The sequence below is a fragment of the Scyliorhinus canicula genome, chromosome 4, assembly GCF_902713615.1.
Source record: "Scyliorhinus canicula chromosome 4, sScyCan1.1, whole genome shotgun sequence".
Lineage (NCBI taxonomy): Eukaryota > Metazoa > Chordata > Chondrichthyes > Carcharhiniformes > Scyliorhinidae > Scyliorhinus > Scyliorhinus canicula.
Window position 1 is genome coordinate 228,269,574 of NC_052149.1, and position 27,819 is coordinate 228,297,392.

Sequence of the window (27,819 nt, forward strand, 5' to 3'; positions counted from 1 at the left end):
TTCACAGCTGTTTTTGGCATCCCTTAACCACTTAGTATTTTCCTCCTTCTTTCTTCAATCTCGAGATAAATAATAAAATAAAATAAAAAATTTAATTTAAAAAAAAAATAATAAAAATATATTTTAAAAAAACTTTCCCTTTTAAGATTAAAAAAAATTATTTTCAAAAATCAAACTTCAAAACATCTCTTCTCCTGGGACCGGACTTCAAACATCCCAAACATGCATTTTCAGCGGGGGCCCCACCCGGTGTCACGGGGGATATTACTCTGTATATGGATCAGGGAAGTCAGCTGGGCAAATGTAGCTTAGTTGAGGAATTCAGAAAACGTTCACCGGATATTTTCTTAGAAAAGCACCTTCTGTCACCAACCGGTGAGCAGGTTATACTAGACCTGGAGCAACAAGATAGGATTAATGAATGATCTCACAGTGAAGACACTCCTCGGCAGCTGCATTCAATCATAGTATGATTGAACTTTGGATTCCGTGTGAGGTAGAGAAGAGTGGGTCAAAGACTAGTATTTTGAACTGAAATAAGGGAAGTTTTGAGGGCATGGAAGTAGAGTTAGCTAAAATTTACAGGCCAATTAGGTTAAGGGATAGGAGTGTGTCAGTATTTACAGATGGTTCCCTGGGACTGTCAGTATTTACACTGAGTCCCTGGGGGAGTGTGTCAGTGTTTACAGAAGTCCCCGGAAAGTGTGTCAGTATTTACAGGGGGCCCCAGGGAGTGTGTCAGTAATTACAGGGAGTTGGTATTTATAGGGGGTCGCCGTGGAATCTGTCAATATTTACAGAGGGTCCCCGGGGAGTATGTCAGTATTTACAGGGGGTCCCTGGGGAGTGTGTCAGTATTTACAGGGGGTCCCCGGGGAGTGTGTCAGTATTTACAGGGGGTTCCCGGGGAGTGTGTCAGTATTTACAGGGGGTTCCCGGGGAGTGTGTCAGTATTTACAGGGGGCCCCAGGGAGTGTGTCAGTAATTACAGGGAGTTGGTATTTATAGGGGGTCGCCGTGGAATCTGTCAGTATTTACACTGAGTCCCTGGGGGAGTGTGTCAGTGTTTACAGAAGTCCCCGGAAAGTGTGTCAGTATTTACAGGGGGCCCCAGGGAGTGTGTCAGTAATTACAGGGAGTTGGTATTTATAGGGGGTCGCCGTGGAATCTGTCAATATTTACAGAGGGTCCCCGGGGAGTATGTCAGTATTTACAGGGGGTCCCTGGGGAGTGTGTCAGTATTTACAGGGGGTCCCCGGGGAGTGTGTCAGTATTTACAGGGGGTTCCCGGGGAGTGTGTCAGTATTTACAGGGGGTTCCCGGGGAGTGTGTCAGTATTTACAGGGGGTCCCCAGGGAGTGTGTCAGTATTTACAGAGGGTCTCCGGGAGTGTGCCAGTATTTACACGGGGTCCCTGGGGAGTGTGCCAGTATTTACAGGGGATCCCTGGGGAGTGTGTCTGTATTTACAGGGGGTCCCCGGGGAGTGTGTCAGTATTTACAGGGGGTCCCTGGGGAGTGTGTCTGTATTTACAGGGTGTCCCCGGGGAGTGTGTCAGTATTTACAGGGGGTTCCCGGGGAGTGTGTCAGTATTTACAGGGGGGTCCCCGGGGGGAGTGTGTCAGTATTTACAGGGGGTCCTCGGGGAGTGTGTCAGTATTTACAGAGGGTCTCCGGGAGTGTGCCAGTATTTACACGGGGTCCCTGGGGAGTGTGCCAGTATTTACAGGGGGTCCCTGGGGAGTGTGTCTGTATTTACAGGGGGTCCCCGGGGAGTGTGTCAGTATTTACAGGGGGCCCCGGGGAGTCTGTCAGTATTTACAGGGGGTCCCTGGGGTGTGTGTCGGTATTTACAGGGGATCCCGGGAGTGTTTCAGTATTTACAGAGAGTCGGTATTTACAAGGGGTCTCTGGGGAGTGTGTCAGTATTTACAGAGGGTCCCCAGGGACTGTGTCAGTGTTTACATGGGGTCGCCGGGGAGTGTGTCAGTATTTACAGGGGGTCCCTGGGGAGTGTGTCAGTATTTACAGGGAGTCAGTATTTACAGGGGGGCCCTGGGGGTGTGTCAATATTTACAGGGATTCGGTATTCATAGGGGGGCCTTGGGGAGTGTGTCAGTATTTACAGGGAGTCAGTATTTATAGGGGGTCCCAGGGGAGTGTGTAAGTATTTACAGGGGGTCCCGGGGAGTGTGTTAGTATTTATAGGGGGTCCCCGGGGAGTGTGTTAGTATCTACAGGGGGTCCCTGGGGAGTGTGTCAGTATTTACAGGGGGTCCTGGGGAGTGTGTCAGTATTTACAGGGGATCCCGGGGAGTGTGTTAGTATTTATAGGGAGTCCCAGGGGAGTGTGTCAGTATTTACAGGGGATCCCCGGGGAGTGTGTCAGTATTTACAGTGGGTCCCCGGGGAGTGTGTCAGTATTTACAGGGGCTCCCGGGGAGTGTGTTAGTATTTACAGGGGGTCCTGGGGGAGTGTGTCAGTATTTACAGGGGGTCCCGGGGAGTGTGTTAGTATTTACAGGGGGTCCCGGGGAGTATGTCAGTATTTACAGGGGGTCCAGGGGAGTGTGTCAGTATTTACAGGGGGTCCCCGGGGAGTGTGTCAGTATTTACAGAGGGTCTCCGGGAGTATGTCAGTATTTACAGGGGGTCCAGGGGAGTGTGTCAGTATTTACAGGGGGTCCCCGGGGAGTGTGTCAGTATTTACAGGGGGTCCCCGGGAGTGTGTCAGTATTTACAGGGAGTCCCAGAGATGTGTGTCAGTATTTACAGGTTGTCCCAGGGGAGTGTGTCAGTATTTACAGGTTGTCCCAGGGGAGTGTGCCAGTATTTACAGGGGATCCCCGGGGAGTGTGTCAGTATTTACAGTGGGTCCCCGGGGAGTGTGTCAGTATTTACAGGGGCTCCCGGGAGTGTGTTAGTATTTACAGGGGGTCCTGGGGGAGTGTGTCAGTATTTACAGGGGGTCCCGGGGAGTGTGTTAGTATTTACAGGGGGTCCCGGGGAGTATGTCAGTATTTACAGGGGGTCCAGGGGAGTGTGTCAGTATTTACAGGGGGTCCCCGGGGAGTGTGTCAGTCTTTACAGAGGGTCTCCGGGAGTATGTCAGTATTTACAGGGGGTCCAGGGGAGTGTGTCAGTATTTACAGGGGGTCCCCGGGGAGTGTGTCAGTATTTACAGGGGGTCCCCGGGAGTGTGTCAGTATTTACAGGGGGTCCAGGGGAGTGTGTCAGTATTTACAGGGGGTCCCCGGGGAGTGTGTCAGTATTTACAGAGGGTCTCCGGGAGTATGTCAGTATTTACAGGGGGTCCAGGGGAGTGTGTCAGTATTTACAGGGGGTCCCCGGGGAGTGTGTCAGTATTTACAGGGGGTCCCCGGGAGTGTGTCAGTATTTACAGGGAGTCCCAGAGATGTGTGTCAGTATTTACAGGTTGTCCCAGGGGAGTGTGTCAGTATTTACAGGTTGTCCCAGGGGAGTGTGCCAGTATTTACAGGGGGTCCCCGGGGAGTGTGTTAGTATTTATAGGGAATCCCAGGGGAGTGTGTCAGTATTTACAGGGGGCCCAGGGGAGTCTGTCAGTATTTACAGGGGGTCCCTGGGGTGTGTCAGTATTTACAGGGGGTCCCTGGGGTGTGTGTCAGTATTTACAGGGGATCCCGGGAGTGTTTCAGTATTTACAGAGAGTCGGTATTTACAAGGGGTCTCTGGGGAGTGAGTCAGTATTTACACAGGGTCCCCAGGGACTGTGTCAGTGTTACATGGGGTCGCTGGGGAGTGTGTCAGTATTCACAGGGGTTCCCCAGGGAGTGTGTCAGTATTTACAGGGGGTCCCCGGGGAGTGTGTCAGTATTTACAGGGAGTCAGTATTTACAGGGGGGCCCTGGGGGTGTGTCAATATTTACAGGGATTCGGTATTCATAGGGGGGCCTGGGGGAGTGTGTCAGTATTTACAGGGAGTCCCGGGGAGTGTGTTAGTATTTATAGGGAATCCCAGGGGAGTGTGTCAGTATTTACAGGGGGACCCGGGGAGTGTGTTAGTACGTATTTATAGGGAGTCACAGGGGAGTGTGTCAATATTTAGGTTAGGTGGATTGGCCATGCTAAATTGCCCGTAGTGTCCTAATAAAAGTAAGGTTAAGGGGGGGGTTGTTGGGTTACGGGTATAGGGTGGATACGTGGGTTTGAGTAGGGTGATCATGGCTCGGCACAACATTGAGGGCCGAAGGGCCTGTTCTGTGCTGTACTGTTCTATGTTCTATGTTCTAATATTTACAGGGGGTCCCATGGGAGTGTGCCAGTATTTACAGGGGGTCCCGGGGAGTGTGTCAGTATGTATAGGGAGTCACAGGGGAGTGTGTCAGTATTTACAGGGGGTCCCGGGGAGTGTGTCAGTATGTATAGGGAGTCACAGGGGAGTGTGTCAGTATTTACAGGGGGTCCCATGGGAGTGTGCCAGTATTTACAGGGGGTCCCCGGGGAGTGTGTCAGTATTTACAGGGGGTCCCGGGGAGTGTGTCAGTATTTACAGGGAGTCCCCGGCGAGTGTGTCAGTATTGACAGGGGGTCCCCGGGGAGTGTGTCAGTATTTACAGGGTGTCCCGGGGAGTGTGTCAGTATTTACAGGGGGTCCCGGGGAGTGTGTCAGTATTTACAGGGGGTCCCCGGGGAGTGTGTCAGTATTTACAGGGGGTCCCCGGGGAGTGTGTCAGTATTTACAGGGAGTCCCGGGGGAGTGTGTCAGTATTTACAGGGGGTCCCCGGGGAGTGTGTTAGTATTTACAGGGGGTCCCCGGGGAGTGTGTCAGTATTTACAGGGAGTCCCCGGGGAGTGTGTCAGTATTTACAGGGAGTCCCGGGGAGTGTGTCAGTATTTACAGGGGGTCCCCGGGGAGTGTGTCAGTATTTACCCGGGGTCCCTGGGGAGTGTGTCAGTATTTACAGGGAGTCCCGGGGAGTGTGTCAGTATTTACAGGGGGTCCCCGGAGAGTGTGTCAGTATTTACAGGGGGTCCCCGGGGAGTGTGTCAGTATTTACAGGGGGTCCCCGGGGAGTGTGTCAGTATTTACAGGGGGTCCCCGGGGAGTGTGTCAGTATTTACAGGGTCCCCTTGCTGTGTTGATATCTACATGTTCCGGCTGCCGTACATTACATTCAGCAATAATAACGCATCATAAAATATCTCATGTTTTTAAACCTCGCTCTGATTTGCCTGGCCCTGATCTTTGTGCTCAGTGCTGCCTGGCTCCAGTGTTAAGCTGCTGCCACATAAACATCCCCACCCCCCTGTGACAGCCAGCAGCTGTCATTGGCTCGCTGGGCAGTAGCAATGCTCACAGCCTGGTGGTGTGGGTGGGAGGGAAGGAAGGAGTGAGTGAGTGGAGGGGATGGTGGGAGGGGCAAGAGGTGAAACCGAAAGTTGCTGAGATCTGGGGAAGTTTTGGAAAGTTTGGGAGTGGAGTTTGGGAGGCTGCCCCCGGGACGGGAATGGAGGGGGTGACGGATGAATTGACCTGCTGTATTTGCTGTGAGATGTTTCAGGAGCCAGTCATGCTGGAATGTATGCACCATTTCTGTAAGAAGTGCATCCTGCGCTTCTGGCGGGGTTCCCGCTCCGCCGTCAGCTGCCCGCAATGCCGCCGCCAGTTCAGCTCCAAGACCTTCCGCACCAATTACCTGGTGGCCGGGGTGGTGGACAGGGTGAGAGGGGCGACCGCCCACGACTATCGGCTGAAGATGCAGGTAAGGGGTACAGGGGGGAGGAGTACGGGGTACAGGGGGGAAGGGTACAAGAGGGGTACGGGGCACAGGGGGGGGAAGGGTACAAGAGGGGTACGGGGCACAGGGAGGGGAGGGGTACAAGGGGAAGGGGTACAGGAGGGAGGGGTACAAGGGGAAGGGGTACAGGAGGGAGGGGTACAAGGGGAAGGGGTACAGGAGGGAGGGGTACAAGGGGAAGGGGTACAGGAGGGAGGGGTACAAGGGGAAGGGGTACAGGAGGGAGGGGTACAAGGGGAAGGGGTACAGGAGGGAGGGGTACAAGGGGAAGGGGTACAGGAGGGAGGGGTACAAGGGGAAGGGGTACAGGAGGGAGGGGTACAAGGGGAAGGGGTACAGGAAGGAGGGGTACAAGGGGAAGGGGTACAGGAGGGAGGGGTGGAAGGGGTACAGGAGGGAGGGGTACAAGGGGAAGGGGTACTGGAGGGAGGGGTACAAGGGGAAGGGGTACTGGAGGGAGGGGTACAAGGGGAAGGGGTACAGGAGGGAGGGGTACAAGGGGGGTACAAGGGGAAGGGGTACAGGGAGGGGTACAAGGGGAAGGGGTACGGGAGGGGTACAAGGGGAAGGGGTACAGGGGGAGGGGTACAAGGGGGAGGGTACAGGGGGAGGGGTACAAGGGGAAGGGGTACAGGGGGAGGGGTACAAGGGGAAGGGGTACGGGGGGGGAGTGGTACAGGGGGGAGGGGTACAGGGGGAGGGTACAAGGGGAAGGGGTACAGGGGGGAGGGGTACAAGGGGAAGGGGTACAGGGGAAGGGGTACAGGGGGGAGGGGTACAGGGGGAGGGGTACAGGGGGAGGGGTACAAGGGGAAGGGGTACAGGAGGGAGGGGTACAGGGGGAAGGGGTACAGGGGGGAGGGGTACAAGGGGACGGGGTACAGGGGGACGGGGTACAGGAGGGAGGGGTACAAGGGGAAGGGGTACAGGGGGGAGGGGTACAAGGGGACGGGGTACAGGGGGGAGGGGTACAAGGGGACGGGGTACAGGGGTGAGGGAGGAGGAGGGGGTACAGGTGATTTGTGGGTGCGCATTCTTAAATCCAGCACCCAAGGTCAGTTTCAGCTCATGGTCAATTGCAGCTAGTCTCCCACTCAAAGGATGGGGAGGGGGAAATTGGGGAGGGGGGGAGACCATGGCGGGATTCACCAGCAGCCGAAGGCGAAATCGCGAAACGCGATTGGCCGGAAATAGCCTCCAACGCCAAAATCGCAGTCGGCGCGGGTTTTGACAGCCAGCAGCTGTCATTGGCTCGCTGGGCAGTGGCGATGCTCACAGCCTGGTAGTGTGGGTGGGAGGGAAGGCCAAAAATGGCGTAAACGTGTCGCTCGCCGCGCGGCGTTTAAACACCATTGGCATATCATTAGCGGGCCCGACTCTCTCTTCTCTGGGGCGTCCGTGATTCACCGGCGCCGATGGGTTGAGCTCCCGACAGAGTGGGTTCACTTGTGGTCATCAGCGGTCAGGAACCCAGCCTGGTGGCAGCGGGCTGTGTCCGGCACAGCCACCGTCGGCCAGGAGCCGTGCTGCTGGGGGCTCTGGTGTGGGGGTAGCGAGGGGGACGGTATCTGGCAGGTCGGATTCCCGCACGGCCGGAGCCATGTTTTACGGCGGGACTGCTGCAGGTCATCACCATGCACGGCCACAGACTCGGATAGTCTCCAGCTGTTATTGTCGCGCGAGCCGGGAGTTTTACACGGGCACAGCTACCTGCCTGCAGGATTCGGCGCAGATTTTTCCGTCGTAAAACGCCGAAGATCCTCCGCTGGCGTCAACATGTAGCTTCAGAAACAGCGAATCCAACCCCCTGAATTTCATTTCACTCAAATTTAATGTTAAGATCTGGCCCAGTCCATATCGTTCTTGACCAGAAAGAGGTTATCCACCCCTTTTGGGACCCATGTCAGCTCTCCCTGGAGTCACCCTGACCCTGCTGCCTCTACCCTACAAATGTGCCCATCAGATTTCCCATTCCCTCGCCCTCCTTGGCAACGAGGTTCCAAGCCATTACCACTCACTTCACATTCCGCACCAGCCCTTGCCCCCTCTCTTGGCCAAAACCTTACATCTGTCTCCACTTGGCCTTGCACCATCAGCGAATGGGAAAAGATTTTCTTTGTGTTGAGTCAGAATATTGTGGGTTCGGGTCCCACTTCAGACAGCTAGAGGCTGGTTTAGCACAGTGGGCTAAACAGCTGCCTTGTAATGCAGAACAATGGCAGCAGCGCGGGTTCAATTCCCGTCCCAGCCTCCCCGAACAGGCGCCGGAATGTGGCGAATCGGGGCTTTTCACATTGAAACCTACTTGTGACAATAAGATATGTTAAGCACGAGGTCCAGCCTAACACTCCCAGTGTAGTACCGAGGGGGCACCATGTTGAACTGAAGGCATGTCTGCCCCCTTGGGTGGATAGGAGAGATCCCATGGCAATATTTGGAAGCAGAAGGTGATATGCATCAAGTGAGTGATGTATCCCTCACTTAGCGGCTTGGGCCAGCATTTATCCCTCAAACAACATCACTTAAAACAAAGATTTTCACGGGGCTGCTTATGGGATCTTGCTGTGCACAAATTGGCTGCTGTGTTTATCATAGAATCCCTACAGTGCAGGAGGAGGACATTTGGCCCATCGAGTCTGCACCGAGGCTATGAAAGAGCACCAAACCTGGGCCCACACCCCCGCCCTCTCCTCATAACCCCACCAAACCTTTTGGGCACTCAGGGCAATTTAACATGGCCAATCCACCTAACCTGCGCATCTTTGGACTGTGAGAGGAAAGCGGAGCACTCGGAGGAAACCCACGCTCACACGGGGAGAAAATGCACACTCCACACAGTCATCTGGAGCCGGAATCGAATCCAGGTCCCTGGTGCTGTGAGGCAGCAGTGCTAACCACTGCTTGCTTGTCTGGGCTTGCGTGTGGGCCAGAGAGCGAGCTGCCTGGGACCGCGTGTGGGCCAGAGAGCGAGCTGCCTGGGGCCGCGTGTGGGCCAGAGTGCGAGCTGCCTGGGGCCGTGTGCGGGCCAGAGAGCTCGCTGCCTGGGTCCGTGTGTGGGCCACGGAGCTTGCTGCCTGAGGCCGTGTGCGGGCCAGAGAGCGAGCTGCCTGGGGCCGTGTGCGGGCCAGAGAGCCCGCTGCCTGGGTCCGTGTGTGGGCCAGAGAGCGAGCTGCCTGGGGCCATGTGCGGGCCAGAGAGCCCGCTGCCTGGGTCCGTGTGTGGGCCACAGAGCGAGCTGCCTGGGGCCGCGTGTGGGCCAGAGAGCGCGCTGCCTGGGGCCGCGTGTGGGCCAGAGAGCCCGCTGCCTGGGTCCGTGTGTGGGCCAGAGAGCTCGCTGCCTGGGTCCGTGTGTGGGCCAGAGAGCTCGCTGCCTGGGTCCGTGTGTGGGCCAGAGAGCTCGCTGCCTGGGTCCGTGTGTGGGCCAGAGAGCTCGCTGCCTGGGTCCGTGTGTGGGCCAGAGAGCTCGCTGCCTGGGGCCGCGTGTGGGCCAGAGAGCTCGCTGCCTGGGGCCGTGTGTGGGCCAGAGAGCTCGCTGCCTGGGGCCTCGTGTGGGCCAGAGAGCTCGCTGCCTGGGGCCGCGTGTGGGCCAGAGAGCGGGCTGCCTGGCGCCGCGTGTGGGCCAGGGAGCTCGCTGCCTGGGGCCGCGTGTGGGCCAGGGAGCTCGCTGCCTGGGGCCGCGTGTGGGCCAGAGAGCTCGCTGCCTGGGGCCGTGTGTGGGCCAGAGAGTGCGCTGCCTGGGGCTGTGTTTTGGCCAGAGAGCGCGCTGCCTGGGGCTGCGTTTTGGCCAGAGAGCGCGCTGCCTGGGGCCGCGTGTGGGCCAGAGAGCTCGCTGCCTGGTGCCGCGTATGGGCCACGGAGCTTGCTGCCTGGGGCCGTGTATGGGCCAGAGAGCTCGCTGCCTGGGGCCGTGTATGGGCCAGAGAGCTTGCTCCCTGGGCCGTGTGCGGGCCAGAGAGCTCGTTGCCTGGAGCCGCGTGTGGGCCAGAGAGCTCGCTGCCTGGGGCCGTGTGTGGGCCAGAGAGCGCGCTGCCTGGGGCTGCGTTTTGGCCAGAGAGCGCGCTGCCTGGGGCCGTGTGTGGGCCAGAGAGCGCGCTGCCTGGGGCTGCGTTTTGGCCAGAGAGCGAGCTGCCTGGGGCTGCATTTTGGCCAGAGAGCGCGCTGCCTGGGGCTGCGTTTTGGCCAGAGAGCTCGCTGCCTGGGGCCGTGTGTGGGCCAGAGAGCGCGCTGCCTGGGGCCGTGTGTGGGCCAGAGAGCGCGCTGCCTGGGGCTGCGTTTTGGCCAGAGAGCGAGCTGCCTGGTGCTGCGTTTTGGCCAGAGAGTGTGCTGCCTGGGGCCGTGTGTGGGCCAGAGAGCTCGCTGCCTGGGGCCGTGTGTGGGCCAGAGAGCGCGCTGCCTGGGGCCGTGTGTGGGCCAGAGAGCGAGCTGCCTGGGGCTGCGTTTTGGCCAGAGAGCGAGCTGCCTGGGGCTGCGTTTTGGCCAGAGAGCGAGCTGCCTGGGGCAGTGTGTGGGCCAGAGAGCGCGCTGCCTGGGGCCAGAGAGTTTGCTGGTAGCTGTTGTTCTCAGTATGATCGGTACTGGGCTGACTAATTTCCATTGTTGTTTAACGGTGTCTGTCTGCAGCTTGTCAGGTGACCCAGTCCCCATTGAATTGTGAAATAAGCAAATATATCAACACTGACCCGATGTTAACTCCTTGTGTGTGAGGCAGAGAAAGAAGCATGAATGGGAATTGGCGCAGGTCCCAATCCCTCAGGCCTTTTCTGTCTTTCAGTAAGGTGTGGCTGATCCGCTATGTTAACTTTCCCACACTATCCCCATATTCTCTCAGTGTCCAGTAATCTATTGGACTCCATCTCGGATATACGCAATGACTGATTGTCCAGTCTGCTGAGGGAGAGAAAGCCAAAGATTTACAGCATTGAGTGAAGAATAATTTTCTTTTAACCCGAGACATGCAACCCGAGCCATAAATGGGCCATTTGGCAGAGTACACCTATCCCAGTGTTTAAGCTGCACGGGGGCATCCCCCCCCCCCCCCCCCCCCCCCCCCCCTTCCCCCTACACACAGGAGGCCATTCAGCCCTTTCACTCAGTTGCATTACTCCATTTCATCATGGCTGTTCTGCATTGTTAGGGCAACAAAGATGGTTTCTGGGGTATCAGAAATTTACCATCCGAGAGTTTTTAAGGATGCTTTGCGGGGACAGGGCAGTGTAGCGATGATTGCACTGGACGGGCAATCCTGGCTCGTGCACACTCTGAGAACACGGGTTCAAATCCCAACTTGGCAACTGGTGGAATTTAAATTCAAGAAATAAAAATTTGGAATTGAAAGCCATCCTCAGTAATGGCGACCATGGCACTTCATCGATTGTTGTGAAAACTCGTCCGGGGCCAGGAAATCTGCCGTCCTTACCCGGTCTGGCCTACATGTGATTCTAGACCCCCAGCAATGTGGTTGACTCCTACCGGCCCCTCAGAAATGGTCGAGCAAGATGTTCACTGGTGGAAAACCGTTTTGGAAATCTGTAATAAACCCGTAATGTCAAACTGGTATTGACCTGGGCATCGGAAATGACAACCGTACCCCCAGCTCAGTCGGTCCGCCTCACTACCAAGGGGACTTGTGCTAAACATCATCTTTATTCACCAGGCCAGGAGACTGACACAATCATTCTTGTCAATTGTAGATCGGTTGGGTGTTAATTACAGTCCTGGTGGGTATTAATTGGGGACTGGCCGACCCTGATTTTTAATTTGCGCAGGCTGCAAGAAGGTTATTAGTTGAATTGTACAACCGCTGCCTCTTGCTGTCTCCCTAAATGAAATTTATCTTGCAATAGTGTCTGTGCCTATATGTATGCTTACACCAGGTTAAAGTCCAACAGGTTTGTTTGGAATCACTCGCTTTCGGAGCACTGCTCCTTCCTCAGGTGAATGAGGGAGCTGCGCTCCGAAAGCTAGTGATTCCAAACAAACCAGTTGGGCTTTAACCTGGTGTTGTAAGGTTTCTTACTGTGCCCACCCCAGTCCAACACTGGCATCTACACATCCATATATATGCTGTGTTTGTGAACCTGCCTCCACTTCATCTGAGGAAGGAGCAGCGCACCAAAAGTTTGTAACTTCAGATAAGCCTGTTGGACTTTAACCTGGTGTTGTAAGACTTTTTACGCTCCCTAACTGAAAGTCTACAAAGACCGTTCTGTCTTTCAGCAGTTCTAACAATACTCATAGAATTCTAACCTTTGTTTTTTTAAAATAAATTTAGAGTACCCAATTATCTTTTTCCAATTAAGGGGCAATTTAGCATGGCCAATCCACCTAACCTGCACATAGAACATAGAACAGTACAGCACAGAACAGACCCTTCGGCCCTCGATGTTGTGCCGAGCAATGATCACCCTACTCAAACCCACATATCCACCCTGTACCCGTAACCCAACAACCCCCCCTTAACCTTACTTTTTTTAGGACACTACGGGCAATTTATCATGGCCAATCTACCTAACCCGCACATCTTTGGACTGTGGGAAGAAACTGGAGCACCCGGAGGAAACCCACGCACACACGGGGAGGACGTGCAGACTCCGCACAGACAGTGACCCAGCCGGGAATCGAACCTGGGACCCTGGAGCTGTGAAGCATTTATGCTAACCACCATGCTACCGTGCTGCCCGTATCTTTGGGTTGTGGGGACGAAACCCACGCAGACATGGGGAGAATGTGAAAACTCCGCATGGACAGTGACCCAAGGCCGGGATCGAACCTGGGACCTTGGCGCCGTGAGGCAAAAGTGTGACCCACTGTGCCACCGTGCTGCCCATGAATTCTAACCTTTCAACCAGCACCCCAGACTCCTCCATTATCACCCATGGTTACGCCGTGTCGCATAGGCAGAGCAATCCCACCAGAGGAGATGACACAGTGATGGGAGTGAGTGCCTCAGAGAGTCCTCAACATTGACTCCAACCCCATGAAGTCTCACGGCATCAGCTTAAACATGGAGAAGGAATCTTCCTGCTGATTTACACCACCCCCGCCCCCCCACCACACTACCTTACTTCAGCTAATGAATCGGTGCTCCTCTATGTCAAACACCAACTGGAAGAGGCACTGAGGTGGGGACAGGAACATAGAAGGCATTCTGGTTGGGGTGACTTCAGTGTCCATCACCAAGAGTGGCACCATTACTGACCGTGCTGACCAAGTGCGGAAGAATATAGTACCCAGACTGGGCCTGCAGCAGGTAGAGCCAAAAGAGGGTCAAACCTACTGGGCCTCTTCATCACCGATCAGCCCTGTCATTGACACGTCTGTCCATGACTTTAGCATTGGTGGGAGTGACCACCCCACAATCCTTGCAGAAACAAAGTCTGGTCTTCATCTGGAGGATGCCCACCATCATGGTGGGCACTGCCCAACATATCCCCCACTCTACCATTCTGTTGAATCCGGGAATGAAACGGGCAGCATGGTAGCATTGTGGATAGCACAATCACTTCACAGCTCCAGGGTCCCAGGTTCGATTTTGGCTTGGGTCACTGTCTGTGCGGAGTCTGCACATCCTCCCCGTGTGTGCGTGGGTTTCCTCCGAGTGCTCCGGTTTCCTCCCACAGTCCAAAGATGTGCAGGTTAGGTGGATTGGCCATGATAAATTGCCCTTAGTGTCCAAAATTGCCCTTAGTGTTGGGTGGGGTTACTGGGTTATGGGGACAGGGTGGAGTTGTTGACCTTGGGTAGGGTGCTCTTTCCAAGAGCCGGTGCAGACTCGATGGGCTGAATGGCCTCCTTCTGCACTGTAAATTCTATGATTTTATGAAACGTGGTTCAATGGGAGTGCAGGTGAGCATGTCATGAGCAGAACCTTCCAAAACAATTAACTAGAAAAGCAAAGGACATGTGTTCTTGTGGACACCACCACCAGCAAGTTCCTCTCCAAGTCGCACACCATCCTGACCTGCAAATATGTCGCCATTCCTTCCCTGTCAAAATCCTGGAGATCCCTTCCTATCAGCCCCTGGGTGTACCTACGCTACATGGACTACCCACGACAGGGTGGAGGAAGGACGATATGGCCACCAATACCCAGAACAGGGTTGTTGTTCATCTCCAGCTATGCCTGGGACGCCGTGTCACGTTTGGCTTCCGGCAGATCCGCTTGCCTCAGTTCCACCACTTTCAGTCAGCTGTCTTCCAAGCCGATTGCAACATCTGAGACAGAGGAACTGAAATGACGTGGGAGAACCTCCTCCCAGTCCAAGTCTTGCATGAAGTAAAACCGCCCGGAATTTGGCATTGACCTGGGGTGGTGCCAATCAATCTGCACAGCTGGTTAGAGAAAATGTAGATCGGGAACTGGGGGATGTTTGAACATCTTGAAAGCGACAAGTGGGAGGTGAAGCCAATTTGAAGGTGCAGAAGGATCTCCGTCCTGTGAACCGACCTGCACCATGTCCCATTCACCCATTACCGCCAACGCTCACTGCCTCCATCTCTGGCAAAGCCTTGATTTTAAAATTCCCACCCTCGTGTTCAACTCCTTCCATTGCCTCCTGCCTCTTCCCTCCCTCAGATCTCCTTCAGCTCCTGAGTTTCTCCAATCCTGGCCTCTAGAACATCACCTATGTTAATCTCTTGGTGGTCCTGCCTTCAGTTCTGGCCCAAGTTCTGGAATTCCTTTCCCAACATTCCCTCCTTTTTGAGATGCTCCAACTCTTCCTTGACCAAGTTTGGTCACTTGAACGCATAGCTCATTGCTTCACTCTGGGTCAAATTGCATTTGATAACACTCCCTTTGCGTTGCCTTTAGACATATCATTAACTTAAGGATGCCACATAAATCCTACTTATTCTTTGAGATGTGGGCGTCACTGGCAAAGCCAGCATTGTTGCCCTCGAGCTGAGTGGCCTGTTGGGCTATTTCCGAGGAGCATTTAAGAGTCAGCCACATTGCTGTGGGTCTGGACTCGCATGTAGACCAGGCCGGGTAAGGACGGCAGATTGCCTTCCCTGAAGGACGTTATGAACCAGTTGGGCTTTTACAACAATCGATGTTAGTTTTATGGTCACCATTAGTGATACAAGCTTTACATTGAAGCTGGCATGATGGGATTTGAACCCATGCCCTAATGCATTGACTTAGGTCTTTTGATTGCTAGTCCAGTGGTAATGCCACCATCTTCCCCCTACAAATATTTAATGAATGCGAATTGTTGGCATTATCATCGTCAGACGTACTGGGGTCTTTTGTTTAGTCTGAGAATGTGGGAGTTGCTGGCAAGGTTGGCATTGCTGCCCACCCCTCCCACAAAAGGTTGTTGGTGAACCATCTTGAACCACCAGGAATGGCTTTGATTGCCTACTTCAAATGGCAGCGAAGAGCTAAAGACATTAGTGTGGGGCTGCGAGCCAGCATTTCACAATCACCCTGAGAATAACTCTTTACCCTTGATTTAATAATTGAATTTTAAAGTTTCCCCTGATTCCGTGGCAGGATTTGAACTGGTGTCTCCGGATCGTCGGACCTATCGTAAAGGATTGTGGAATTTTAAACCCAAGGTACACTCTGAGGAACCCAGGATGTTTTGCTGGGATTTGGAAAGGTATCATGCCGGACCCTGGCCCCGCCCACAAAGCTGGAAACTACCCCATCTTATCCGAGAGTCCCCACCCCCGGCACCGACATACTTGAGCACCAATAGATATTGAAACCTATTGATCTCCCTTGAGTAGGACCAGAATGTTCTTTCCGGAATCTTCTTTACTGAACCTGTGCGTCCCGATGTTATCTTTCAGAAACAACTGACTGACATCATGAAATGTCACCGGGACCAAATAGATAACTTTGTGAAGGTGAAGAAGCGGAATGAGGAAAAGATTGTGGGAATCAAGGTACGTTTGGACTGGATTGTGCGTCCCTTGCCGGCTCTTGATCTTTTCATTGAGGATTGTCAACGTGACTTTGGCCGCCTTAATTTCTCTGCTCCTCTCCTCCGCTGCAGCCCTGTCTCCCCCTGAACCAGCTGCACTTTGTTCTCTCGGGTCCATCGCTGACTTTACCAAATCTGCCCACATGGGTGGCGCTGTTGTTGTCCGGCATACTGACATCCACCTCACAGAGGCTGTGCGCCAACTCTCAGACACTCCCTCCACCTCTCCCCGGACCATGACCCCATCAGCAAAAATCGCGTCATTGTTTCCAGGGCGGTCACTGACTTCATCATCTCTGGAGATCTTCCCTCCACAGTATCCAACCTCGAAGTTCCCCAAGCCTGGACAGCCCACTTCTACCTCCTTCCCAAAATCTACAAACAGGACTGTCCTGATAGACCCATGGTAACAGCCTGTTCCTGCCCCACTGAACTCGCGTCTTCCTATCTTGACTTTATTTTCTCTCCCCTTGTCCTGCCCCCTCCAACCTACATTCGGCCATTCCTCAGCCCTCTGTCATATCTACAATTCCCAATTTCCTGGCCTTAACCGCCTCCTCTTCACTATGGATGTCCAATCCCTCTATATTTCCATCCCCACCAGAAGGGCCGGAGGGCTCTCTGCTTCTCCGTTGAGCAGAGGCCTGACCAACCCCCATTTACCACCACTTTCTTCTGCCTGGCTGAACTTGTGCCTCCACCCCCCCCCCCCTACTTTGGTTGACCGGCACCTCAAACGTGTCTGGCCCACTTCCTGCACTTCAGCTCTCACCCCTTCCCCTCCCTCCCAGCGCCCTGATAACGTCATACTTATCCTCACTTTGCACCCCACCAGCCTCTGTATTTGAAGCAACATCCTCTGCCAACTCCAGCATGATGCCACTACCAGACATCTTCCATTGCCTCTGTGATACCCTGATCCACTCCTCTATCACCACTGACATCTCCTTCCCACGGCACCTTCCCATGCAATCCCAGGAGGTATAGCTCCTGTCCCTTTGTCTCCTCCCTCCTCTCTGCCCAAGACCCTAAGTACCCCTCCCAGATGAAGCACCATCTCTTCAGGCAGTATTCGCTGCTCCCAATGAGGTCTCCTCAGCATTGGGGAGGCCAAACACAGAGTGGCTTTGCGGAGCACCTCCGTTGAGTCTGAAAGGATCTCCCGTCCCCAACCTTCCGGCAGCTCACCATTTTAATTCACCACCTTGCTCTCATGGTCACATTCCTGTCCTTGGCCTGCTGCAATGCTGCAGTGAAGCCCAACAACAGCTGGAGGAGCAACACCTCCTCTTCCGATAAGGAACTTTATAGCTTTCTGAACTCAAAATTCAATAACTTCAGACCATGAACTCTCTCCTCCAGTTTGAATCCCCCCCCCCCCCCCCCCCCCCCCCCCATCTCCATCCCCCGTTCTCAGATTTTGCTTTCCGGCAGTGCTGACCTTTAATCTGCTATTCACACCTACTCTGGACCAAAGCTTTAATCTTTAATACGATCAGTATCACTCCTTTTGTCTTATTGCATATTTATCGTTTAATATCTCCTGCCCACTAACCTAAGCCTGACCTTCTCTCTGGGCAGCACGGTAGCACAGTGGTTAGCACTGTTGCTTCGCAGCTCCAGGGTCCTGGGTTCAATTCCCGCTTGGGTCACTGTCTGTGTGGAGTCTGCACGTTCTCCCCGTGTCTGCGTGGGTTTCCTCCGGGTGCTCCGGTCTCTTCCCACAAGTCCCGAAAGTCGTGCTGTTAGGTGAATTGGGCATGCTGAATTCTCCCTCTGTGTACCCGAACAGGCGCCGGAATGTGGTGACTAGGGGCTTTTCACAGTAACTTCATTGCAGTGTTAATGGAAGCCTACTTCTGACAATAAAGATTATTATAACCTTGCTCTGCCTTCTGGTCTTCCCCTATTTTTTAGCACCATAAAACTGGGATTTATTGTGGTGACCCTTTAAATCCTGGAATGAGCTGATTGTGATGTGGGTGGGGGTTATCCTGAGTCTGGGGGTTGTGGGGGGGGAGGGGGATTATCCTGAGTCTGGGGGGGGGAGGGGGATTATCCTGAGTCGAGGGGGGGAGGGGGATTATCCTGAGTCTGGGGTTGTGAGGGGAGGGGGATTATCCTGAGTCTGGGGGTTGGGGGGAGGGGGATTATCCTGAGTCTGGGGGTTGGGGTGAGGGGGATTATCCTGAGTCTGGGGGTTGTGGGGGGGAGGGGGATTATCCTGAGTCTCGGGGTTGGGGTGAGGGGAATTATCCTGAGTCTGGGGGGGGGAGGGGGATTATCCTGAGTCTAGGGGGGAGGGGGATTATCCTGAGTCTGGGGGTGGTGGGGGGGAGGGGGGGAATTATCCTGAGTCTGGGGGGGGAGGGGGATTATCCTGAGTCTAGGGGGGGAGGGGGATTATCCTGAGTCTGGGGGTGGTGGGGGGGAGGGGGGGAATTCTCCTGAGTCTGGGGGTTGGAGGGAGGGGGATTATCCTGAGTCTGGGGGGGGAGGGGGATTAACCTGAGTCTGGGGGTGGTGGGGGGGAGGGCGGGAATTCTCCTGAGTCTGGGGGTTGGGGGGAGGGGGATTATCCTGAGTCTGGGGGTTGGGGGGAGGGGGATTATCCTGAGTCTGGGGGTTGTGGGGGGGAGGGGAATTCTCCTGAGTCTGGGGGTTGTGGGGGGGGAGGGGAATTCTCCTGAGGTTGGGGGGGGGGGGGAATTCTCCTGAGTCTGGGGGTGGTGGGGGGAGGGGGATTCTCCTGAGTCTGGGGGTTGGGGGGAGGGGGATTCTCCTGAGTCTGGGGGTTGTGGGGGGGAGGGGGATTATCCTGAGTCTGGGGGGAGGGGGATTATCCTGAGTCTGGGGGGGGAGGGGAATTCTCCTGAGTCTGGGGGTTGTGGGGGGGAGGGGAATTCTCCTGAGCCTGGGGGTTGTGGGGGGGGAGGGGAATTCTCCTGAGTCTGGGGGTTGTGGGGGGGAGGGGAATTCTCCTGAGTCTGGGGGTTGGGGGGAGGGGGATTATCCTGAGTCTGGGGGTTGGGGGGAGGGGGATTATCCTGAGTCTGGGGGTTGGGGGGAGGGGGATTATCCTGAGTCTGGGGGGGGGGGGGGGAGGGGGATTATCCTGAGTCTGGGGGTTGGGGGGAGGGGGATTCTCCTGAGTCTGGGGGTTGGGGGGAGGGGGGTGGAAATCAGCTGAGAATAAACGGAATCTGATGAATAATTGGAGAAGAAAAGATTGCAGGGTTATTTCAAAAGAGCACTTGGGTTTGGGAGTAAAGTAGTTTGAAAGGTCCGGAATGGGCACGATTGGCCGGTTGGCTCCTGCTGTGAATCATGGTTCTGTGAGCCGGTTCTGGTTTTCCCGACAAGAGGTTTGGGAACGTTTTGAGAATGGGGGTTTACTCTTCACAGAGAGACGCTGCCGAACTCCAGCAGAAGGTGAGGAGTGACTTTGAGAAGATGCACCAGATCCTGTGGAAGGAAGCGAGCAGCCTGGTGACAGAGCTACAGCGGGATGAGGCCTCGGCTCTGGACAAGCTGGAGAGGCACGTCCAGCAGCTGAACGCGGGGCTGGAGGAGCTGGAGCAGCTGGTCATCAGCACCCAGAGCTGCCTGGAACAGCTGAAGAGTACGGTGCTGATTGAGGTAACAACTGGGCTGGGAGTAAGGGGGAGGGAGTGTGAGTGACGAGTATGATGTCCCCCCCCCCCACCCCCCTTCCCGGCGGGCTCGGGGTAAACTGGGGAGGGTTGAACCATTCCGACTTACAAACACCTCAGCGGGTGGAGAGTCCAGAGACTCTTACCACGGACTCATTGCCGAAACCAAAAATCTTTAACAATCAGGTCAAAGTTTTCTAAATGTGATTGGCGAGGCTCCGTTCCCTGAGAGAGATGGTGAACCAGTTATCAAGACACAGATTCAAGATGAAGAGTCATTAGGGGGTTTAGCACATTGGGCTAAACAGCTGGCTTGTAATGCAGAACATTCCAGCAGCGCGGGTTCAATTCCCGTACCAGCCTTCCCAAAACAGGCGCCGGAATGTGGCGACTGGGGGCTTTTCACAGTAACTTCATTTGAAGCCTACTCGTGACAATAAGCGATTATTATTATTATAGATGAGGAGACTTTTTTTAATGCAGTGACTTGCGCTCTGTCTGAAAGGTTGGCTAATAACTTTCTGACAGGAACTGGGTAAATACTTGAGGTGGAAATGTTCAGTGGGGGTAGAGCACGATGTGTGGGACTAGAACCATCACAGACACAGTGGGCCAAATGGCCTCCGACTGCGCTGTAGAATTGGCTGACTGTACTCCAGTTCAACGCACTGAGTGCTCTCCACTCTTGTTTTAATGAAGGTGAAAGTCCAGCGTCCCCCGTGCTGGGAGTGCTGACCTGTTTGGTCTCTGCTTGTCTGTAACTCGTTCCATGTGTATGCCAGATGTTTGAGGTTGGCGAACACAGAGACAAACCCGCGACTGGTTTCTCTCACTTCCGCTATTTCGAAACCACTGACCTAACTCTTGGCAAGAATAATTCGCCAGCAATCATCTGACTAAAGAACTGGGTTAACTCTGGGTGCCCCAAAAGCCGTTTTTTGTGGTTGAAGTGCTGAGCTGTAGAAATGTGGCAGCCAATTTATGCACAGCAAGCTCCCACAAACTGCAAGGTGACAATCGCCAGATAGTGTGGCTTTTTAGTGACTCTGATTTGAAGGGTAAAGCAGAGTTTCAGGTTTAATTATTTGGGGAGCACTCTCTACTCGTTTTTTAAATAGGGTCCATAGGATCTATCCCCTTCCTCAGAAGGTTACTCCTCGGGCAGTACAGAGCTCCCTCAGTGTCTGTCGGGATTACACGCTCAAACCCATGACATTCTGACTTGGGCGAGTGTGGCCCTCTGGGATTAGTTTTGTATTAATCAATAATGTGTTTAAGGTGAAGTTAGGTCAGGGTAACAAGAGAGGACTAGAATATGTTGATAAAGTGGAAGGAGACTAATAAAGGGTAAATGCTGGCACAGGCCAGTTGGGCTGAATGGCCTATTTCTGTGCGGTAAGACTTTTTTTTTTAATTGACAGGATGGGCATCACTGGCAAGGCCAGCATTTGTTGCCCACCCTTAATTGCCCTTGAACTGGGTGGCTTCCCGAGTGCTGTTAAGCAGTAACCACATTGTTGTGGGTCACACGGAGACCAGGCCGGGTGAGGACAGCAGATTTCCTCAGTGAACCAGATGGGTTTTTCCGACAACGGTTTCACGGTCAACATTACTAAGGCTAGCTTTTAATTCCAGACTTTATGAATTGAATTTCAATTCCACCATGATGGGATTTGAAAGCATGTACCTATAGCATGAGCCTGGCCCCCTGGATTACTAACCCAGCGACTATGCCACTACACCACCGTCTCCCTGTGACTACAACCCACAGCACTGGTGGAATGGGTTCAGCTTAGTTTGACCCTGAACCATGTGGAGATCCAAGAATCCAGACTAATGGAGGAGGTGGACAGTACGTTCAGTTACTAGGAGGCACAGTGCACCCAGCAGGGATGGGAATGATGCCCACTGGAGCTTCGAGATGTATCTAACTCTGCCTCATTGTGTTTCTGTTTCAGACCCGGGGTCTAGCGCGCAGGTATGTTATCTCCACGTTCACATCATTATATAATCAAACATGCTCTCTGTTAACGATGGAGACTGGACTGAGCTCAACATTGCGTTTGTGCCAAACCTTCCTGCCTGTGCCCCCGCCTCTTATCAAGTCCCCCGTTCGCACATCAGACCCAATGCCCGCAGAAACACTCTGGTGCCAGATCTGCTGACACCTTGATCTAAAAGCTCTAATCCTTGTCTTGAAATTCCTCTATGGCCTTGTCCCTCCTGATCTCTTTAATCTCCTACAGCACCATAAAGAGGTTCGAGATCTGAACCCTCCTGCAGTTCTGTCTTTTAGAGTGTTTTATGCCCAGCAGGTCTCACAAAGAGGTTCTGAGTCATGTGCTGTTGAACATTTTAAGTGTTTATTGATAACATGTAACAATGTTCATTTCTACAGGGTATAGCCCAAGTTAGGAGTTAACTCCATGCTTGCTTGTACACAGTTCTCTGTCCATCCAGCCCACAACTCTCTCTACTCATAGGGCGTGTGCCTTTTTACATCAAACTGTGGGCGGTACTGTTTCGCAATCCACATTAACTCTTGCTGTGCCATCAAGCTAACTTTTCAGAGCTATTCGCTCTTCTGAAAAAAAACCTTGTAGCTGCCTCCGAATCAATATAGTCAAAGAAATATGGAAAATTTCACAACAAATTATTCTAGTGTCCGTGCACTGTGCATAATGAAATGTTCCCTGTATTCTCAAGGGAGTTGGGCGCAGCAGCCTGTTTACCACGATCTTTGCTTTGTGCTCACTTTTTATTCTGTTTGCTTTCTTTCCACTTTCCCAGCAGATGCTGGTCTGTTGGTTTTTCAATATAATTTATTTATTGCCCTTCATGTGGTCAATGCTTTGAACTACCTTTAATTAAAACAGAATTAAGGCAAGATCTTAAGCAATGGATAAAAGCAAATCACTGCGGATGCTGGAATCTGAAACCAAAGGAAAAATGCTGGAAGATCTCAGCAAGCCTGGCAGCATCTGGAGGGAGAGAAAAGAGCTAACGTTTCAAGTTCAGATGATTCTTTATCAAAGCTAACAGACAGAGAGAGTGGGAAATATTTATACTGTGGAGTGAGAATGAAAGATGAGTCAATAGCCACAGAAACCCAGGGAATCCGGGTGCTAATGGCCACAGATGCCATGGGGAAAGAGTGCTAATGGCAGTCCCCAGAAAGAACAAAAGATGTGAAAGGTCAAACAGCAGGGAAACTAACATCAGAGGATGAACTGTAGGTGTGGGGGAGCGGCGAAGGGGGAAGCAAAGAGGAGAAAGGTGGATAAGATTGGGGGGGGGGGGAAATTAAATGTATATTAAGAAAGAAAGAAATGGTAAAAGACAGTTAAATTGAAATGAAAACAAATGAGTCGAGGTGGGGCTGATCATCTGAAGTTGTTGAATTCGATGTTCAGGCCGGAAGGCTGTATGAAAAATGAAAATTGCTTATTGTCACGAGTAGGCTTCAATGAAGTTACTGTGAAAGCCCCTAGTCGCCACATTCCGGCACCTGTCCGGGCGTGTTTCCAAGAAATTCATCGTTCCCCCTTCAAACACCTCAGGAGCCTGGGACCATATGTCTTGCTCACTGATCTGTGCAGATATTTTTATTGCCAGTTATCACTTCTCCAAATAACAACAAAAATAGAAAATATATTTTCATTTACAATCTTTTACATTTGATAATACAGAAGTGCCAACAATGAACGTGATGTGTTAAAAAGTAACTGGAGAATCTGTTGTCTATTGAATCCATAACGTGGCGTGGGTCGCGAGAGGCAGCTATTTTGCAAAATGGGTAGCCAGTAAAAAAGAAAGTTTGAAAAACACAGCTGCAGAGCGCGAGGAGAAGCCGTATCATTGTGAAGATTAAATTCTGAGCGATCTCTGCCACCCACAGTGACGGACCGCACTCCGATGTTTTCTCTATCTCACAGTTGTTGCGAGGCGGTGTTGCGAGACGGGGGGCTTTGTTTCCAGTGTTTATCGTCAATGTCGGGTGAAATTACAGCGGTTGCTACACAGAAGATATCGGCAGCCCAGAATAAGATCCAAAGCCCTACAATAATTTGGACTTTCAGTTTTACTTCATGCTGGAAAGTGTGTCACATTAGTTCTGGAGCTAATAAAGACCCATCCCCTTCCCTCCCCGAGGGTGGTTTTGTCAGAGTCGAGCTCTCGCAATAATGCATGATTTACTTTCTTACTGGTACACGTACCAGTTTACTGTCACCTCTGTGGACACCTCCACTCCCCCCCCACCTCCCCCTCTATCTGTTACTGTCCTCTCTTTATTTTATGTTCTCTATTTGCTCTTTCCTGTGCCTGAATTCTATTTGCAGGGATGGATATTTTGGAAGTATTTGCACATTCCGTTTTCTCCCCCCTCTCTCTCGGATCTTGCGGCCTCATTCATTATCCAGCCCTGTTTTCACGCTCTCTACCCCACAGTGCTGGCCGACTGTACCACTGATGTTCTCTTCCGTTCTCCACAGTGTGCAGGTTGAGAGTGAGCCAGATGTCAGCAGCCATCTCCGCAGTGCTCGCTACACGGGACCTCTTCAATACATCATCTGGAGGAAGATGTACAAAGCCCTGGATCCAAGTAACTATCAGCATCTCTGCCAATCCATCAGCTCTTTACTCCGGGTCTTTTTTGCGTTTTCTCTTTGCTTACTCTCGCACTTTGAGTTGAGGGATTTCTGCATTGCTGAATGCAGCTTTTTACCATTCAATTCCCAACCATAAGTTTCCTGACTTTATGCTTCCAGTCAGGAATACACCCAGTGGCAATGGAGGGTAAAGCTCCCTCTACACTGTCCCCATCAAACACTCCCAGTACAGCATGGGGTTAGATACAGAGTAAAGCTCCCTCTACACTGTCCCCATCAAACACTCCCAGGACAGGTACAGCACGGGGTTAGATACAGAGTAAAGCTCCCTCTACACTGTCCCCATCAAACACTCCCAGTACAGCATGGGGTTAGATACAGAGTAAAGCTCCCTCTACACTGTCCCCATCAAACACTCCCAGGACAGGTACAGCACGGGGTTAGATACAGAGTAAAGCTCCCTCTACACTGTCCCCATCAAACACTCCCAGGACAGGTACAGCACGGAGTTAGATACAGAGTAAAGCTCCCTCTACACTGTCCCCATCAAACACTCCCAGGACAGGTACAGCAAGGGGTTAGATACAGAGTAAAGCTCCCTCTACACTGTCCCCACCAAACACTCCCAGGACAGGAACAGCACGGGGTTAGATACAGAGTAAAGCGCCTGCTACACTATAAAGATCCTGTCTCCTCTGTTTAACCATTGTGGACATTAACCATTGTGGATGGTTTGGTGCTCAGCCGCAGTTTGGGACTGGAAACCAAGTTGAAGAGGCCTCGGATAGAGACTGATGGCAGCTCTGACCCCTGAGCTGAATTCCAGATCAGAAATCTGTCCAACTCGGCCTAGAATAAATTCAGTGAGAATTTCACAGCTCACTGGGAAAGAGAATTCCACAGATTCTCATCCCTTTGAAAGAAGAATTTCTCCTTCTATCCGTTGTAAAAGGGAACTCTTATTCTTGAACTGCGTTCCCTAATTCTGTTTTCCAATGACCAGATCCCTAGGCTGAAAGGCCAAAGCACAAACCATTCCCATTCCCGCAGTTTCCATTCCTGATGTGCCAAGAAATGGGCTTTCTGGCAAATTGCTGTAAATTGCCGGCCAGTCATGAATCTTGAATGTGATGGGTGCGCCCATGCATGTATGTGTGTGCGTGTGCTGCTTCAGCCAGTTCCACAGGCATTCAAGCCCCATTTATGGGATGGGTGCCCATGGTCTAGGATGGATTAGGCACATGCTGTTTCGCTGTGTCAGATTCCCGGATGACTGCTCCAGTTGCTTCGACTGAAGTTTGAAGCAGATTCGTGATCGGATTTGTTACGGGCAAGTCATATTTTACCAGTTTGATTGAGGTTTTTGGATGAAGGTAGAGGATTGATGAGGATAACGTGGTCGATGTGGTGTACATGGACTTCTGGAAGGCGTTTGATAAAGTGCCACATAATTGGCTTATCAGCAAAGTTGAAGTCCGTGGAATAAAAGGGACAATGACCACTTGGACCTAGACTTGGTTGTGTAGACCACAACTTCAACACTTGCAGATGAAATAGGAGGAGGATAATGATAGAACTCAAGAGAACTTCGACGGGCTGGTGGAATGGACAGGCACGTGACAAATTTCAGTGTGAAGTGATTCATTTTGATAGGACGAATGCAGAGAGACAATATGAAATAGAGAGTACAACTCTAAAGATGATACAGGAAACATTGAAAACAGGAGTAGGCCAATCAGCCCTTTGAGGCTGTTCTGCCATTCATTATAATCATGGCCGATCCTCTATCTCGCAGACAAACTCCTGCACTCCCCCTACACCCCCTGAGGAGCAGAGAGCTAGATGTACATAAACGATTAAAGGTGGCAGTTTGAGAAAGCAGCTAAAAAGACTCCTGGAATCCTGGGAAATATTCCAGGGATGAGGAACTTCAGTGAGGCGGCTAGTTTGGAGAAGCTGGAGGCTGAAAGAGGAGAGAAGGTCGAGAGGAGATTTGATCGAGGTCGAGGGGTCCGGACAGAGTAGATAAGGAGAGAATGTTCCCATTGGGGGAAGGGTTGAGAACTAGAGGGGGCAGTTTTAAAGCAAAAGGCAAAAGAAACCAAGGCAACAGGTGAAAAATGATCGCAATGAGCGGTTAGGATATGAATGCCCGAGAGGGAAGTGGAGGTAGGGTCGACCATGGCTTCCAGAAGGGAATGCAACAAGCATCTGAGGACAAAGTTTGCAGAACTGTGATGGGAAGGCGGACAAAGTGCCATTACCCGAGTTGCCCCAAAATAAAGATTCCAGGCACTCAATGGCCTGGAATGACCTTCTGTGAGCTTTGACCATTCTGCGATTCAAGACCTTGTAACCTTGAGCTCATTGAGAACTCTGCAGCCTCCATCCTAACTTGCACCAAGTTCTGTTAATCCCTGGGTTTGCTGACCGGCACTGTCGGGGAATCCAGGATTACGGGAATAAGGCGGAAAAGTGGAGTTGAGGGTTATGTCAGATCAGTCATAATCTCATTGAATGGTGGAGCAGACTCAATTTGGCCGAATGGCCCACATCTGCTCCTATGTCTTATGAATTCCTGGTCTGGCAATGCCTCTCATCAAATTCTCATCCTTGTTTTCAAATCCTCCCATGGCCTCTGCGCTTCTCTAGTGCTGGCTTCTTGAACAATCCTAATTTAATTCCTGCATCATACCATTCGCTGCCTGGGGCCAGGCCTCAGGAATTCCCTCCCTAAACCTCTCCCGTCTCCTTCTCCAACTTTATCATAGCTAAAAACTTAGTGCTCTGTTCAAACATTAGGTCACCTGTGTTAATATCTCCTTCAGCATCTGTGTCAAATATTGTTTAATGGTCACTCCTGTGAAGTTCCTTGGGATGGGATGTTTTATTACATTAAAGATGCAGCATAAATACAAGTTGTACGAGTTAAATGGGATGTGCTGCCCGTGTGTCTGAAGCCTGAATGAATGGTTGTGTTTGTCAACCTGAAAATGATCATGGTCTGATATGTTTCCCTTCAGCTCCGGCCCGATTGACCTTCGACTCGAACTCCGCTCATCCTAACCTGGTCCTCTCCGAGGATCTGACCAGTGTGTCCGAGGTCAATGAGCAGCAACCTGTTCCCAACAACCCTGAGCGATTCGTTAAGTGCGTCAACGTCCTGGCCTCCCAAGGCTTCACGAGCGGGAGACACTACTGGGAGGTGGAGGTAGATGGCAAGACCAAGTGGGACCTGGGTGTTGCCAAGGAGTCCGTTGACCGCAAGGTTGTGGTCAAGATTGCGCCTTCCAATGGCTACTGGTCCCTGCGCCTGAGGAACCGCGACCAGTACTGGGCTGGCACGTTGCCATGGAAACGCCTGCCCATCCAGAGGAAGCCGAAGAGGATCGGGCTGTTCCTGGATTTTGATGACGGTCGTCTCTCGTTCTACGATGCTGAGGATATGTCTCACCTCCTGACGTTCCGTCAGCCTTTCTCCGAGAGGGTCTTCCCCTTCTTCAGCACTTGCTTCAACGAGGGGGGGCTCAACTCTGCACCTCTGCGACTCTGTCACATCAACCCATAGTGGGGGGGGGGGGGGGGGGGGGGGGGGAGGTGTGGGGGAAGAGTGTAGCATCTGCGAGGTGGGATTCCAGGAATGTGGACAGTGAAGTAATTTTCTCTGAGATGCTGGCTTCAGATCCACAGCGTTCCCTCCCCACCACACCTCTCCCTCAATGCTTTATTCCTGAGGGTGCGATTGGGGTGGGTAGAGAGAGTCACGCTCAGTACATTTCTCTGTCCCTGGCTCTTCCACTCCTCTTTCCCTCTCTTCCTGGTTCCCACATTTCCTCACACCTG

At 52.6% G+C, this 27,819-nt stretch overlaps 1 protein-coding gene across 1 annotated transcript; it reads left to right on the top strand.

The window, feature by feature from the left end:
* The first annotated feature begins 5,385 nt into the window (after window positions 1–5,385).
* On the top strand, window positions 5,386–27,559 carry trim105 (tripartite motif containing 105). The gene is made up of 6 exons (XM_038796199.1): window positions 5,386–5,745; window positions 15,580–15,675; window positions 19,119–19,352; window positions 21,325–21,344; window positions 23,860–23,969; window positions 27,000–27,559. The coding sequence occupies exons 1-6, from the start codon at window positions 5,491–5,493 to the stop codon at window positions 27,542–27,544; spliced, it is 1,260 nt and encodes a 419-aa protein (XP_038652127.1). The 5' UTR covers window positions 5,386–5,490; the 3' UTR covers window positions 27,545–27,559.
* The last annotated feature ends 260 nt before the right edge of the window (window positions 27,560–27,819 follow it).